Here is a 16012-nt window from a genome sequence, read left to right as displayed (position 1 = left end):
CAGATTTATTTTTACTGAGTTTGTGTATTTTGGTAACATCTTACAAGCAAGGGAAGTCATATGAGCTATAAGTACTACACAACTCAGGATAGTCAGATTGTATAGAATTTGTTCATCTGTGTTATTTTCAGCAATCTTCAATCAGTCAACCAGCTATATAACAGAATAAGATATACCAGTTCGATTTCTATTTGTGTTTGTAACTAAGAAAATAAATAAAGTTGAAAAAGGTTTAACAATTTTGAGCAGAAAACTTGCATAATATTTGATTCTTGCTGAACAGTGAACGCAACCTAGTAGTAAAATCTGAGCAGAGAGCGCCCTCTGTTGGAGGTCTGCGTTGTAAACAACTAATCCAATAGGATATAAGGAACTACTGCTTCCGGTTTCATAGCAGGTAGATACTGAGATGTTAATATTAGCAGCCACTTGACACACCATGGTTTGACCAGCTGCCCATTCATTTCTGCTGTTAGAAGAAAGAGCGGCGACCTGCTACCTGCACCGGCGGACGTTTTATAGGCGGGTCTAGGTTCGTTAAATTTAAATATTGTCACTTTTACTTTTTACGGTAAACCGTGCCCAAACATAAGAAGAATTTGTCAGCAGTTTAGTGATACTCCGAAGCCAGTTTTAGGTTACAGTTTGCAGTTGTTTGGAAAAATTATTCTCGTGTTTGTCTGTAAATGAGGCTTGTCTTGACAGGGTGTTGACATACAGCTAGCTTGTTACAATGTAACTAACCTCACGCACCGAGTGTACGTCACTTTTGTGCGCAGCCAAATGAGGTATCAAATATTTTATAATTAGCGTTGGCATACATTTAAGATATAGTTTAAATGCATCCTACGTGTACTGTGCCGGTAACTGAAAGCAGTTTGCAATTTTCCAAGTGTAGACTGAAATTTAAGTGACTTTTTATTTTTCAATTAATCTGCTGGCAAAAACATCAAAATCAAAATCACAATCACAGAAAGAATTTATAACAAAACAATAACGCCAAGGGTTTTACAGCAGATATAAATGAAAATCAATTCACAAACATGTTAGAGTGCACATATCAACTTCAGTATTATTTTGTGAATGTTGAAGTGTTGTACATTGCTTAAACTCCTTTTAAAAAATTAAGAAGGAAAATGTGTGATTTGAAAAATTTGGATTTATGTATATAGTATTTTGCAAGTAATAAAATTAGGCTGATGATATACAATTTATCTGTTTTATTAGTAGAATAAGAATTTAAGCAACACACTCGCTATGGGTTATTATTAACAGAAAATTATTAACAATATCTCGATAAGCCATGATCAGTATCAATAGATAATAGATAAGGGCTGCACGGTGTTGCAGTTGGTAGCACTGTTGTTTTGCAGGAAGAAGGACCTGGGTTCGAATCCCGGCCCGGGGTCTTTCTGAATGTTCTACCTGGGCATGCATGGGTTCTCCTACAATCCAAAAATATGACTGTCAGGTTGATTGATCTCCTGAAATTCTCCTTAGGTATGGGTGTGTGCGCGCATGATTGTTTAATCAATAATTATCTTTATCGACTGGTATGAAATGCTTTCAATATGATACGTTTTTCAGTCATATTGTCCAGCCCTAATGTCTGCATAGGCGAGGGAAAAGTTGTTGAGAATGTTGTAGGAAATGAATGTACAAATAAGTGAAAACTGGAATAACTTATACAGATCTTCTTGTTGAATACACAGTTCATGTCAATGTCCTTTTTGTATCTTTAAAGAAAAAGCTGGTAGGGATAAAAAACAGTGGATTATCTTGAGGAAGCAAACTTTAGTACTTCAGTTTAGTTATGTGACATCAACAAAATGTAGGTGAGACGTATAAAGCAAGAGCCAGAGGCAGTCCTTCAACACACAACCCCAACTACTCAGTACAGATTTGGTCTCAGAATAACAAAAATAACCTTGAATCATGGTAAGAAAGTAATAAAGGAAAATTATTTCTTAAAACAACATTAGGGGTGTTGATATATAAACTAAGTAGACCCTGTGATTATACTTCTTTTCAAACTACAGTTACACAGGATAACTTGAAGCAGTCACATTTGCCTTAGTCTCTACAAGTTTTATTGTACACTCAGGTGAAACGATCCAAAACATTTCATATTCTGTGTAGAGAGAATCTCCTTGTGTCCTTTCTAGACAAGCAGTACTTTCTCAGGCTTGTAATTGTAATGTCATGAATCTAAACATTTATCATGGTAACAGATGTCCATGTAATATATAATTAACATTTTAGGTTTTATTTTTAATTATTTGACTGCTGAACTGTCTGAAGTTTGAAGAATTTGCTCTGAATTTGCTGAGAGGTTTGGTGACTTTAAATGTTTTCAACTTCTGATTTGTCTTTCTAGAATGACACACTTTATTTTACATGACAATGCCCATGGTAACTTTCTCAAATTGTTGGCAGCAATTGCTTCACTACAGTCACTGTTGATGTGCTAGCAAACAGCCAACAAGGAAATTCCCTCATTTATAGAGGTGGTCCTGCCTGTTGGTGATCAGTTGTTGAAGTGACTTTGATTAGAACCATCTGGCTAATAATATCCCTACTAATAATATCCATCAGAAGCTCTATAAAGCAGCATTAATTTAGTTGTTTCTATGGCTGTGTCTAAACAAGACATGCTACCTTTGTGTGATGTGAATTCTGCAAATATGAATTTGGGTGAGATGGACATAGAGTATGTCTATCAGATGAATGAATGTAAACTTTAGAATTATTATGGAAACCACATTTTGAGACTGAAGTTATGATCACATGAGGATTTTCATGATTTCCCTTTGCTCCTTTTTTCCTGGTGTAAGTTTCAACAGAATGACATTTTTTGTGAAAACTACAATGCTGTATTATTCCAACCCATTCTCACTCCCAACTCGTCATATATTGACTCATCGGACGGTCCGTCCTCGTCACATATTGACGCGCAGGGTACCCCTTTCGCGTCAATATGTGACTCGAGGGGTTTTACCCTATGCCTTACCGTAATTTTTGCCCTAAACCTAACCAAATCGTCGGGTTTTGAAGGTTCGGCAGCGATTGTGAGAACCCTTCGCTTCAATAATCCACGTAAAACATGTCACCTACCCAAATCGTCAACATGTGACGCTGAAGGACCCTGCCCAAGTCGTCAATATGTGATGCATGGTCAGAAATCGTCCCAACTCGTCAATATATGATGAGTCGGGAGTGAGAATGTGTTGATTATTCTTCCTGCAGTAATGATATACGAGTTTGGTACATTTTGCTCATGATTGTGTAGTTTTGTTAAACATTATGCACTATATACAGTATATACATATAAAAAAAATCTACAGTTTTCTTGCTGCTTGTCTCCAGGTCCAGGTGAAGCCATGCCTGTCTCCCTGCTGTGGGCAGTGGACGTGTACGGGCGTGTCTACAGCCTGTCCACTGTGGGACAGCAATGGGAGCATTGCCGCAATGCCCACATGGAGTTCAAGCGGGTGACAGCAGCTCAGCAGTGCTGCTGGGGCATTGCCTGTGACAGCAGCATCTACCTGAACGTCCATGCGTCTGACCTGCCTGTCCGCTACCAAGAGGACACATACGAAAATCAGGTCAGGCTCCTTTAAATGTTGTCTCATTGCAACATGTGAGGATTAGCTTGACAAGGACTGTGCTGCTTTTATCTCCCCAGATTGCATGCATGAATTTAGTAAATTTCAGTTAGGAGAAACTTTCCAGAGAAAAAATCTTCAAAAGTGATCTGTTTATCAGCTAGTTCACTTTCTTCCATTGGTCTCAAAAGTCATCAGATCTTGGCCCAATAGATCAAAGGAGATGACAAAAAAAGGGAGAGAAGTGAGACCAAAAGTTAAAATGGAAAGGAGATAAAAAGAGAGGAGAAACAGAAGGATGAAGAGAATACAAGAGAACACGCTAGAGGTCTGTTTCTACACCTGCAGAAAGAGAGAGAGAGAGAGAAAAACCCAGAGAACCAAGAGGGTTGTTTCTCCATGCAATTTGCATGTGCTTCCTTTGCTTGTGTTGTGTTTCTTCTTGTACTCTGGGTTCATCCAAAACACTAAAATTTGCTCTAAAATTGACTCTTGTTTTGAGAGTCTTCCTGCATTATTTATTTTTTGGGGGAGAGATGAAGTTATTTTACCTGTGTATCTCTGTGTCACCATGAGATGGACTGGTCACCAGTCTGAGGTATACCCATCCTCTTGCCCAAAAACATTCAAGATAGTAACCAGAGGTCTTCAGTAGTCTCAGACCCCGCATTGATAAGCAGTTATAGACGATGGATGGATGGATGGATGGATGGATAGCTAGACACGAAAATGAAATTATTTCTCCCTGCTTTTCTTTTAGAGATGGAATCCCGTAGACGGTTTCTCAGAGCGTCTGCTTCCAAGTGACCGCTGGCAGTGGAGTGACATCACAGGCCTGCAGCATCAACCCATAGCCAGCTTCCAGCTCCCTTCCAGCAGCTGGGAGTGGGAGGGAGACTGGTTTGTGGATGAAAACCTTGACGGAGAGCCCACAGAAAAAGAGGTAGTGTTTTGGTGAACTCATTTTCCTTTTTGCTCTTGCATTCATCTTGTACTAATAACTTCAGTGTTTGTGTTTGCAGGGATGGACGTATGCCATGGATTTTCCTGCCACTTACACCAACGACAAGAAGTGGAACTCCTGTGTCCGTCGCAGGCGATGGCTCCGCTACAGGAGGTACAAAGCCATGGACACCTGGGCTAAGGTGTGTGTGTGTGTGTGTGTGTCACAATATCTGTATCAGTATGTTCACATACAGTATAGTGAATAAGATGTTTGCCCTCTTACAGGATATTTCTATTTTAAATTTTTTTGCTTCACTGACACAATTAAAAGCTTCAGATCATCAAACAAGTTTTAATATTGGTTAAAGATAACTTGAGTAAATATAAAAATCCTCCTTTTTCTTGGGGAAAAAGTAATTATCTGTCTTGAACAAACTGTAATTCAACTAATGTTTTTAGAAGAGATCTCTCTATCAGTCCAGAAAGTCTGGCAAAGGTGTTTCTATGACATTAGGACACTTTTTTATTTACTCTGTCTCATTCTAATTGTGTCTTGGCAGATCCCTTCACAGCAGACAACTCTACCGGATCCCTTTAGTGACATCAGCTGTGGAGGCTGGGAGATCAGTGAGGAGCCCAGGGGCCGGCTGTCTCTGTGGGCCGTGTCCCTGCAAGGAAAGGTACAGCTCACCTCAACACACAACACTAATCACGGCCCACTTTATTCTGCTGTTTATTTCCTGTTTAGCTTGTTTAAAGCAAATCAGACAGTGGTTCTTTCCTGGGGTGGTATTTGACACTTATATTCAAATAATATTATGCAGTTGACCAAAGAGCAAGTGTACTGTCACTCGTTATTATCTAATACTGTTTCTATTACTATCTAGGTGTGGTTTAGAGAAGGAATCTCTCACCAGAACCCTGAGGGTTCTTCCTGGGTGGAGGTGCCTCCTCCTGGAGAAGTGGTCCAGATCAGCTGCGGCCCCGGGGACCTGGTCTGGGCTGTGCTGTGGGAGGGGCACCTGATCGTCAGGGAGGGCATTAGTCGAGACTGCCCAAGAGGTACACGCTGAACTGTACACATGTACTGTAGTGTTGAAGTGTGTGGCTTTTGTCTGAGAACTGTTTCCTGCGTGTTGTAGGTACTTCCTGGGCAGAGGTGGAGTCTCCGAGCCCTGAGGTGGGCGCTATACATGTCGCTGTAGGAATGAATGTGGTCTGGGCTGTGACCAAAGATAATACAGTAAGAAATTGGCATGTCTGTATAGATGTATGTATTGATGTTTTTCTTTGCATTCTTAATTTCAAACTGTTTTCTGACAATGTAATAATCATATTAACAAAAGTATGAACCTCTACACTTAGATATATCAGTTTTTCCAAATGTTTCCAATTGCCCAATGGTGGTTGGCCATTTGAAGAAGCAGAAAAATCACCTTATCTGATTTCAGAGGAGAAAAGAGAGACTGTAGCCATCTGTTACCACTGTAAGAGAAAAATAAATATCCTCGAGATTTACCCTCCCGTACCTCATGCCTTCAGAACTTTAAATCATGTCAAGGTTTAGATAAGACTAAAATTAGCTATGCTTGGAAACTGAAACACCATCTGGTGTTGCAAAAAGGAAGTAGCATCTGTAGACAGCTACAGTGAAATTTATTACAGTTAAGACTTTAGGATTAGGATTGCAAGGTTAAAACAAACCTTTTAACTGATGAATGCATACAAAGAATGATGGGAATATAATCATTGTTGAAGTAGCTTGTCGCCCTGCTGACCTAGGTGTGGTTTAGGCGAGGTGTGAACTCTCATAACCCCTGTGGTTCCGGATGGATCAACATGGTTGGAGAAATGATTATGATCAACGTGGGCCTGAACGACCAGGTGACACAACAAATCCAGACTCTCTATATTTAACTGTTAGAGAAATCTTCAATTCTTCTGTGGATAAGAATATCTGTTACTTTGTTCCTACATACAGTATAATAGAAATATGGAGAATGTTGTGTGATGTATAGTCACCCCCTTTAAGATTTTTTGTTTTCCATTCATCAGTACGTGTTTTGGAGTATTTTTCTACCAAATAGAGGCTAAAGTTTTGCTCCATTCTTCTTTCCACTAAAGCTCTGAATGTCAGATTCTCATTTGGATTTAGGTCTGCACTTTGACTAGACCATTCTAACACATGAATATGAATGAACATAAACCATTAACGTCACTTATGTTTTATGTTTAGGGTTGCTCCCTGACCCGGCTTCATGATGCATTTGGTTCACCAACATTTTCTACAAACATCTGAAACTTTTACAAAACTGTCATAAGTAAAGTGAGATTAAATGGGCTCTATATTTTTTATGCAGATGGATGGACTGGACTATATTCCAGCTGAATACAAATGCATGATTTTTATTTTTTAAAAAAGGGCTAAAATCACGAGTTGTTTTATTTCCATCCCACCATTTCTGCCCTTTTTCTGTTAGTCTATCACATTATGTTGAAAAAATGTGGGTTATGGACAATCTTGTGAGGCTCTGCCAATTTGTCAGTAAGTCATAACATGGCTCATCTCCTATTTAAGGTGTGGGCCATTAGCTGTGAGGACCGGGTGGTGTACTTCAGACAGGGTGTTACCTCCAGTGAGCTGAGCGGTAAAACCTGGAAGGCCATCAGCGTTCCTCGAGATGGGGAGCGATCCCACTCCAGTGCCAGTGCAAACAGTCAACACAGGTAAAGGCATCCTACAGGACTCAAACCAGCATCTTTTTCTGTGTCCACAGACATGCATGCTAATATTCAAATGCCTGTAAAGCAGAGCTAATTCATGATTTAATTTCTGCTGTCTTGAATCTCTGTCCTTTCCACAGTGCGGGTTGTTTTTTCTCTGGTGAAGTGCGGGCTCCATCAGGAGTCAGCGATGCTGAATTAGACCTTGAACATCCACCAGGGGATGGAGCCATCAGCAGTGTCACGTTCCCTTGCCCAGACTCCTTCGTAGATGCCCCTGCAAACTCTTCATCAGAACCGTGCGTCAAGCCCCACATCCCCAAGGTCACAAGCGACAGCTTTATCTCTGAACTCGTCTCTGACCGAAAACCAGCAAAGACATCTGGAGGTGTTGAATCAGCCTCTGCCGCTGTCCTAGAGGAGGTCGTCCCTGGTGAAGGAGAGACGGACGTTCTGTCCAGTAACAGTGCTGTTACCATCACTGGGTCTGGCGGTCCTCCTGACCCCCCGTGGAGCAACGTAGATCTGGAGGAGGCACAGATCCAACACGGCCAAACGGGAGCAGACTCAGCTGACTCCTGCAGCCTGTCGTCAGTGGCAACCTACAGCCTGGCCATGGAGGATCAGTATGGGGTGGACGAGCACCCTCTGTGGGCGTGGGTCAGCGGAGGAGGCTGCTCTGTGGACAGCCACTCTCAACTCAACTGGTTCAGCTGCTCTTTGAACACATCATGTATGTTATGTTGTGAAATGACTCAATGGGAAATTTTCTGACAGCTAGAATTCTGAAATATCATGTCTAATTCCAGTCAGATGTTTACATAAACATATCATGTGCATTAATATCATATCAAATTTGGGCTTCTAATTATTTAAAGCTTTCTTTTTCAGTCGGATTGATGATACAATACTAGTTCAGTATTTTTCCCCCCCACAGCAGTCAAAATTATACATAAACACCCAGATATAGGGCTGCAGCTAATGATTATATTAGAACTTGATTGATCTATTGATTATTCTGGCGATTAATAGATTAACTACATAAAAAAATTGGCACATTCTGTAGATTTTGTTGCCTAGAATGCAATAACAAGATTCCTTTAACGAACATTTGACCATTTCTTGCAAAGGATGCTTTTTCCTCTCCTACTTGTCTTTCACCAGCCATGCTGCAGTCAGTCCAGTCCATGAGTCTGTCCGTGTCTCCTGCTCAGACAGCTGCTTGGCGGAAACAAATCTTTGAGCAGCTTAGTGAAAGGTCCAGGAGAGAGATGGATCATTTCAGACATTACGAACAAGCCATTGAGCAGGTACATGCTGTACACTCTGAAAAATGATAAGATTTTAGATAATATAGAGTATCTTTTCATTGACACGCATTCACGATTTGACTTGTACTCCTGTCTCTGTTGGCAGTCGGTGTGGGTAAAGAAGGGAGCCATGCAGTGGTGGAGAGACTGGAAGCCGCACAAGTGGATCGATGTTCACTTTGCTCTGGAACAGTTTTCTGGAGCCGAGGGACACAAGGATGGGATCTTATTCATTTATTACAATTATTATGAGGAGAAGAAGGTGAGAATGTAAAGTTGGTAAAACTAATTAAAAAAACGCAATTTGCTCGCAACATGAATTTGACTCATGCATTTATACTATGTCTAATTTATACTTGCTATTGTCTATACATGTGTATGAGCTCTGGTTGCATTGCATAAATTCTCAGCTTGAATTTGTGTCTCTGTTTGTCTAAAGACTAAAACTCCAAAGAGGAATGTTTTCCATTCTTCTACTTTTTCTCGTTTTTCTGTCTTTTTTTCAGTACCTCCATGCCTTCATTAATGAAGTAACCATCCTGGTTCCAGTTCTCAACGACTCCAAGCACACTTTTGCCATTTACACTCCTGAACGTACCAAACAGAGGTGGCCAATAAGAGTGGCAGCTGGCACAGAGCTGGAGATGTATGATTGGGTGTGTAGAAGGAGATATCTACATCAAAAATAAAACATTTTAGTCCCGTAATTCCTGTTGGCACAACGTTGATAAGAAGATGAATACCTGCTCATGTCTTCTACCATGCTTTTTTGTGTGATTACACAAAAGCAGGTCATATAAAGTAGTTTTGCTCTCTTTAAAATTCTTTCTGCTCTCCAGCTGGCTTTGTTGAGTGTTTCCTGCTGTGACTCCAGAGGAATCCACGGTTCTCCCTCCAAACAGGCGATCTGGTCCATCACCTGTAAAGGGGACATCTTTGTCAGTGAGCCTTCCTCTGCCCTCGAAGCCATGCCTTACCCCACACCCTGTGATCAAATGTAAGAAAAAACGCCAAGAGCATTCACTATGAACTATGTTAAGGCCACAAGCCCCATTGTGTTTAATTAGGATATTGTATGACCGACCAACAGTAGGTAGTCCATGTTTGTTAGGTGGAATAGAATAGAATAGATTAGAATATACTTTATTGATCCCCAAGGGGAAATTACTTGTATGCTGACAGCTGCTCCATTATTGTATGTACCAATATGTATTGGTACATACAATATTGTATGTACCAATATTGTATGTTCAATATTGGCAATATTGGTACATACAAATATAACCATAAGCAATATAAAATTTATAAAAAATATATACATACATGTGATATTGTGATTTAAATATGACTAAATATAAAATAAATATATAAAATAAATAAATAAACAAAATAACAAGAATGCACATGCAAAAATATCCAAATATAAATAAATCTATGAATAAATTAATGCATTAGTATTGCCCCTGTGATGTATTTAAATAAAACTGGTCTTCACAGAACAGTGTTGTTGTCTGAAAGCTATAACACATTCTGTTTGTAGTTTGCCACAGTCATTTAGGAAATGCAGCAAATACTCTAAAGATGAGACCAGTTTGGTTTTTCATGCTAAAACTTTACAGGGGAATTATCTCCACCAGTGTCAGTCCATCAAACTTCAAACCTACGTGGCAAGACGTGGTGTTCACTCTTCCAATCTGACTGAACTCTGGCTAATTTACAAAGAATAGGCAAAAATTTTAATCTGTAAAAATAGAATGGAGGTAGAAACGTACCTTTCAAAAACCCTGTCTGTAACTGTATTTGGGGTATGCTTTAAAAAAAAAAATTCAGATTGTTTTTTGAAAAAATAAAATAAAACATGGATGAGTTCTTTTTCACTTCATATTTGTGCCCTACTCTGAGTTGGTCTATGCTAATAAAATACAATGAAGTTTGAGAGTATAGCATAACAATGCTGTTCCAGAGGAACGAATACAAATGAAGACAAATGTAACTCCCAATACACTGGAGCATAAACAGTTGTGAGTTTGCTGTGAGCCTTTCTGTTTTGTTGGTGCAGGTTCTGGCGGCAGGTAGGAGGCCACCTGCGTTTAGTGGAGTGCAACAGTCTGGGGATAGTGTGGGGCATCGGCTTTGACCACACCGCCTGGGTCCACACCGGAGGCTATGGAGGAGGCTTCTTCCAGGGCTTGGCCAGCAGCACAGATAATATTTACACCCAGACTGACGTCAAGAGCGTTTACATCTATGAGAACCAGAGATGGAACCCTGTCACTGGCTACACCAACAGGTGTTTTACATGCAGATGTTTAAAGTTCTTTGTGTAAAGCAGTCATAAATGAAACACACTTAGGCTTATTGTGATTTAAACTATTTAGTAATTATATTACAGTCTTTCTGACCCATGTAAATTGGGCTTTCCTCATTTTAGAGGCCTTCCAACAGACCGCTACATGTGGAGTGATGCGTCAGGATTACACGAGTGCACAAAGCCTGGTACAAAACCCCCTTCTCCTCAGTGGACATGGGTAATCTGAGCACACCTCTAGTGTTTATTCTTGATTTTTGAGAGCATTTAATCCAACAGCTGCAGGTGCATGAAATGTTTCACTTCTCTTTACCGTGTCCAGGTGTCTGACTGGGCTGTTGACTACAGCGTCTCCGGGGGAACAGACAGAGAGGGCTGGCAATATGCTGCAGATTTTCCAGCGTAGGTTTCCTTTCAGGCTACACTTTAAGGGATTTAATCTTTCATTTGTTTTTTTTCTGTTCCTTCTAATTCATCCACTCCCTCCATGTTCTCTGGTAGGTCCTATCATGGCTTCAAAACCATAAAGGACTTTGTGCGGCGTAGGCGATGGGCCAGGTATTTACAGAAAGAGCAAACTAGTGATGAGTGAAGTATTCTGTTAGTGGGTTAAATGGATCGTTGGGACTTGATGTTTGTATTTGTTTTCTTTGGAATATTTAAGATGTTTTATAAAAGATTCTTTTTACATATTTGTTAAAACTGATGGTGTCCTGACAATATGGCTTGAAACAGATAATCTGTGAAAAAATGTAAACTTCTTTGCCCCCTCCCAGTGCTAACTAGAAACAACCAGTCAGAGCCAGGAGGAGGGCCTAGCTCTGTCAATCAAACTTGTGTATGTGCTGTTCCCCATTGCCTCTGCTATGCTAAAGCTTCTTCCCGATAGCAGTCTGCCAGGAATGCTAAGGCTAGTTAGCATTGCCAATGATAACAGCGGAGCAGTTTTCCTGGAACAGTAAGTAGCTTCTCCATTAGCACATTGAGCAATGCATACATGAGAGTGATTGGCAGCGCTAAGACCCTCCTCCTGACTCTCATTGGTTGTTTTTGTTGGGCAGTGGTGTATTTCTTCAGACGGCACTAGCGGTATTTTCACAGATTGCCTGTCTCACATTATATTGTCACAACATGGTAACAGTTTTAACAAATATGTAAAAAGGAAAAAAACATTTTTTAAAATAAAATTTACAATTTTGAGCTTTAACATAAGCTCCCCGCTTCTGTTTTATTTCCCCCATTGTATAGGAAGTGTAAATTGACAACAACAGGACCTTGGCAAGAAATTCCACCAATCCCACTGAGTGATGTCACAATCCTGCCTTGTGCTGCTCAGAGCAGCGTGGATACGGTTCCTGTGTGGGCCATCAGCAACAAAGGAGATGTCCTGTGTCGACTGGGAGTCACCCTGCTGACGCCTGCTGTGAGTTACTAATGTGCAAAATGACATTCAAAGCATCAGCCTGACACCTTATGGGTATCCATAATAACCACTTCAATGAGAGTTTTCTAACATTAGGGGTAATATCACTGTTAAAGGTTACTGTCTGCTCCCTAAATGCATTAATCAGACATTAATGGCAGAAAGCTCTGGGGCAAAATGAGGGAACGTAGATTACAGAAACCAGGTGATCAAATGATATTTGGCTAATAAGCAAGACAGCTCCAAAAATGAGAAGACAGTGAGAAATGTTCAGTAATTTTGTCACTCATTATGCAGAAGGTAAAATAACTTTTGAACACATCACAAGTTTTTATAGTGAACATATCCTAAAGGTGTTATTGACATGAAATGTTCTCAAATAGTCCATCCATAGAAAGAAACCAAAACAAGTGCGTTCAACATTTAAGTTATGTATCATAATAGAAAATGGCAGAGGGAAAAAGTATTGAATACACAGAAAGGGAGGTGAAGTCATGAAGAACCAAGACACCAGCTCACATCCAGCTGTCTGTCTGTCTGTCTCTCAAATTATGTTTTCTTGTCCTTCCACTTTACAATCATGCATTTTTTTGTGTTGGTCTGTCACAAAAAGTCCAGATGAAATACTTCCACTTGTGGTAAAATGTGAAAAGCTTCATGGGGTGTGAATAATACTTTTGCTAAGTGGTAGTTGTTATGTCTTCCTGTCTGTATGTCAGGGAACCTCATGGCTTCATGTGGGGACAGACCAGCCCTTCAAGTCCATCTCTGTTGGGGCTGCCAGCCAGGTGTGGGGCGTGGCCCGGGACGGCTCTGCCTTCTACCGGGGGTCAGTCTCAGGACCAAGCCCAGCAGGTCAGCAGGAGGATCTGAGACCGTCTGAAAACCATGAGCTGAACATCACAAAAAATGTCTCAGTTCTGCTTAAAGACTTTAACACTGATATAAAATCAAGCCAATTAAAAGAAGCTAAATATAGCAACTTATGCTGCTTCTGATTAAAGATAGCCTAGCGCTCAACTATCAAAGTGCTCTGTCTCCATCTGCAGGGGACTGTTGGTACCACATCCCCTCTCCGGCTAAGCAGAAGCTGAAGCAGGTGTCTGTAGGCAGGACATCTGTTTACACTGTGGACGAAAATGGTAAGGACACTGCCTCTGTGTTTACGGCAAAACCTTCTGAACAACTTGACTGTACAGAGTGCCTTTTGTATGCTTTCTCTGCTCATGTGTAGGTAACCTGTGGTACAGACAGGGAGTGACTCCCAGCTACCCTCAGGGCTCCTCCTGGGAGCACATCTCTAACAACGTACGCAAAGTCTCTGTGGGACCCCTGGATCAGGTGGGCTCAAGAATATTCCAGGCATTTTGTTTGGCACCAGAAAAAAAGAGACGATGAGAAAACCATTTGGAATGGAAAGATTTCTTTTTTACACAAATAAGTTGTTTTTTTTGCTCTGTGCTTGGGGCTTGGATGAATGTGTGTTTACATTTTCAGTTCTTAGCATGCACCTGTTTGTTGCTTCCTGGGTTGATTGAATTGCTCCATGTGTTGCTGTAGGTGTGGATCATAGCAGACAAGGTTCAGGGCAGCCACAGTCTGAGCTGTGGGACGGTGTGCCATCGACTCGGAGTCCAGCCCATGGAACCCAAGGGACAATCATGGGACTATGGCATTGGGGTAAAACTATTCAGGATGGGAGTCTGACACTAGTGGAATTTAATGTCATAAACATCCAAACACTCCTGGGATATGAACCTATAATTGCTAGAATTGCTACTATAATTGCTACTTCCTCTGCAGGGCGGATGGGACCATATTACAGTGAGAGCAAACTCCATGGAGCCACCTCAGATCTGTCTTCCCTCCATGACGGAGCCGTCCCGTTAAACTCCAGGATAACTTTGTAATGCACTCACTTTTAAGAGACACTTTGGCCTTTTAGGTTTAAAGTTGTGGGCAAGTGTTATATTCAGATAAGCTGAGCCAGTCTAATATTTTACCAGACATTCAAGGTCTATAAGTAAGTTTTTGTTTTCTGTGTGTTTTGTTCCTTGATAGTGGTGTTTGTATTTTGCTGCTAAGCTTGATGGATTTTTCTCAGTAGACCTAATCGTGGATTCTTTATTTTGTGTTTGTGTGTGTGGTTTGTTTGTGTCAATCTCTGCAAGTCAATTTAACGTGACAATAGAAAAATGTTCTTTTTTTACTTAATTAGGCAGCACAGTAATTGCCCATAAATTTTCTGTTGGATTTAGTTCTGAACTCTGGCCATTTTCCTAACATGATATTGTTATTTTTGTTTAACAACTGTAAAGCTGAAAAAAAAAGTGTTAGCAGGTTAAGCTTTCTAGGTGAAGGTTTTGGGCCAAAACTGACTTATGTAAATCTATTCTTGACAAAAACCTCTCTTAGCAAACCTAGAGCATGATGCTGCCACTACCAGTTTTAGCTTGGGTATGATGTTCTGGATGTTTCCTTCAAAAGAGATGTCTTGCAGCCTTATGCTTTCTTGGAAAAATGTCCACGTTTTTGTTTTTCTGCGGTTATTGAACTACTGTCATTGCTTTATGGTACACAGATTAGTACTTAAACTCAGTAAGATTCCTCTGATCCTTTGGAACTTCCTTGCAAAATATGGATAGAAAATGACCAGGAAAATCCAGTTTGGAACGGTAAAATTATTAGAGCCGAAACAGATTTATTATAATTGGCAGCAAATGTGAATTTAAGCCTTATCCATATTTATTTCACAAGGTTATTGTAGACATTTTGTTTCTTTGTCTCGTAGCATTTGTTTTTTACTCAGATTGCAAAATATATGCATCAAATAATTTGAGGGAAAGGTTTTTTTAAAAAAACATCAGAATTAATGTTTTGTTTGTCTCAAGAAGCAGCCATTTTAACAGGGGTGTGCAGACATTTAAGAGTTGTTGTATATATAACAGGCTGGAAAAAAAGTCGAAGTTCAAACCATTTTTCTTTGGCTGCTTCTGTTTGGAGCTGCTTTTTGTTGTTTTTACACCCTATTAGCCGCACTGCATCTCCAACTGGTTCTTTTATTTTGATAATCGGTTCAGGAACTGGAAGATTCGTTGACTAATGCTACAGATCCCAGCAAAGTTTATGAATTATAAACAGTCATTTTTAATCTTTTAAGCAGCAGAAAGCCTGAAAAAACAAGATGGTAAAAGACACAAAACACCCATGTATCACAACTGCTTTCATCTGACTGTCAATGGAGCTAGCCACTTTGAAATATTTTATTTTTGAAAAGTTGTTGTGCATGTGCAATATTTAGCATTATCAAAATGAAATAAGGGGATTACTTGAAAAAAAAAGATGGTATTTGAAATGCTTAAACTAACCCTTCCTCTTTCTCAGGGGTGATTGCATCTGCATGTTGTTTACTTCCTTTGACCAGATGATGAGACAATGACTGAGCATCTGTAAAGAAAAAACTATTTTGGTTATTGTAAATAGAAATAAAGCAAGCATTGGTAAAGTAAAGATAATGTATAGAGATGGATTTTCTGTTTCTGAGGACTGGGGTGATATATTAGGTTAGAAAATGGTGCTTTAATAACTGGCATAGCGACCTACTGTCTGACTGCTGAATCATTAGTAAATGTTGATCGTGTTCTGATATGTAGCTGTTGTCTGTAAATAGTAATCATCTTGTGTAATATGATCAAGT

The 16012-nt window shown here is 40.1% G+C and overlaps 1 protein-coding gene across 1 annotated transcript; it reads left to right on the top strand.

Annotated features, from left to right (window-relative positions):
* The first annotated feature begins 391 nt into the window (after nucleotides 1-391).
* Nucleotides 392-15252, top strand: tecpr1 (tectonin beta-propeller repeat containing 1). The gene is made up of 24 exons (XM_005811696.2): nucleotides 392-532; nucleotides 3367-3605; nucleotides 4366-4548; nucleotides 4628-4750; nucleotides 5111-5230; nucleotides 5438-5612; nucleotides 5693-5793; nucleotides 6333-6434; nucleotides 7129-7277; nucleotides 7415-8007; nucleotides 8439-8584; nucleotides 8691-8846; nucleotides 9091-9240; nucleotides 9424-9581; nucleotides 10644-10874; nucleotides 11016-11112; nucleotides 11215-11294; nucleotides 11394-11450; nucleotides 12141-12315; nucleotides 13035-13170; nucleotides 13365-13457; nucleotides 13550-13656; nucleotides 13876-13995; nucleotides 14119-15252. The coding sequence occupies exons 2-24, from the start codon at nucleotides 3381-3383 to the stop codon at nucleotides 14203-14205; spliced, it is 3564 nt and encodes a 1187-aa protein (XP_005811753.1). The 5' UTR covers nucleotides 392-532; nucleotides 3367-3380; the 3' UTR covers nucleotides 14206-15252.
* The last annotated feature ends 760 nt before the right edge of the window (nucleotides 15253-16012 follow it).

This window comes from Xiphophorus maculatus, chromosome 10 (genome assembly GCF_002775205.1).
Source record: "Xiphophorus maculatus strain JP 163 A chromosome 10, X_maculatus-5.0-male, whole genome shotgun sequence".
Taxonomy (NCBI): Eukaryota; Metazoa; Chordata; class Actinopteri; order Cyprinodontiformes; family Poeciliidae; genus Xiphophorus; species Xiphophorus maculatus.
The sequence above is the reverse complement of the archived record's forward strand: the minus strand, read 5'-3'. Positions and strand labels throughout refer to the sequence as shown.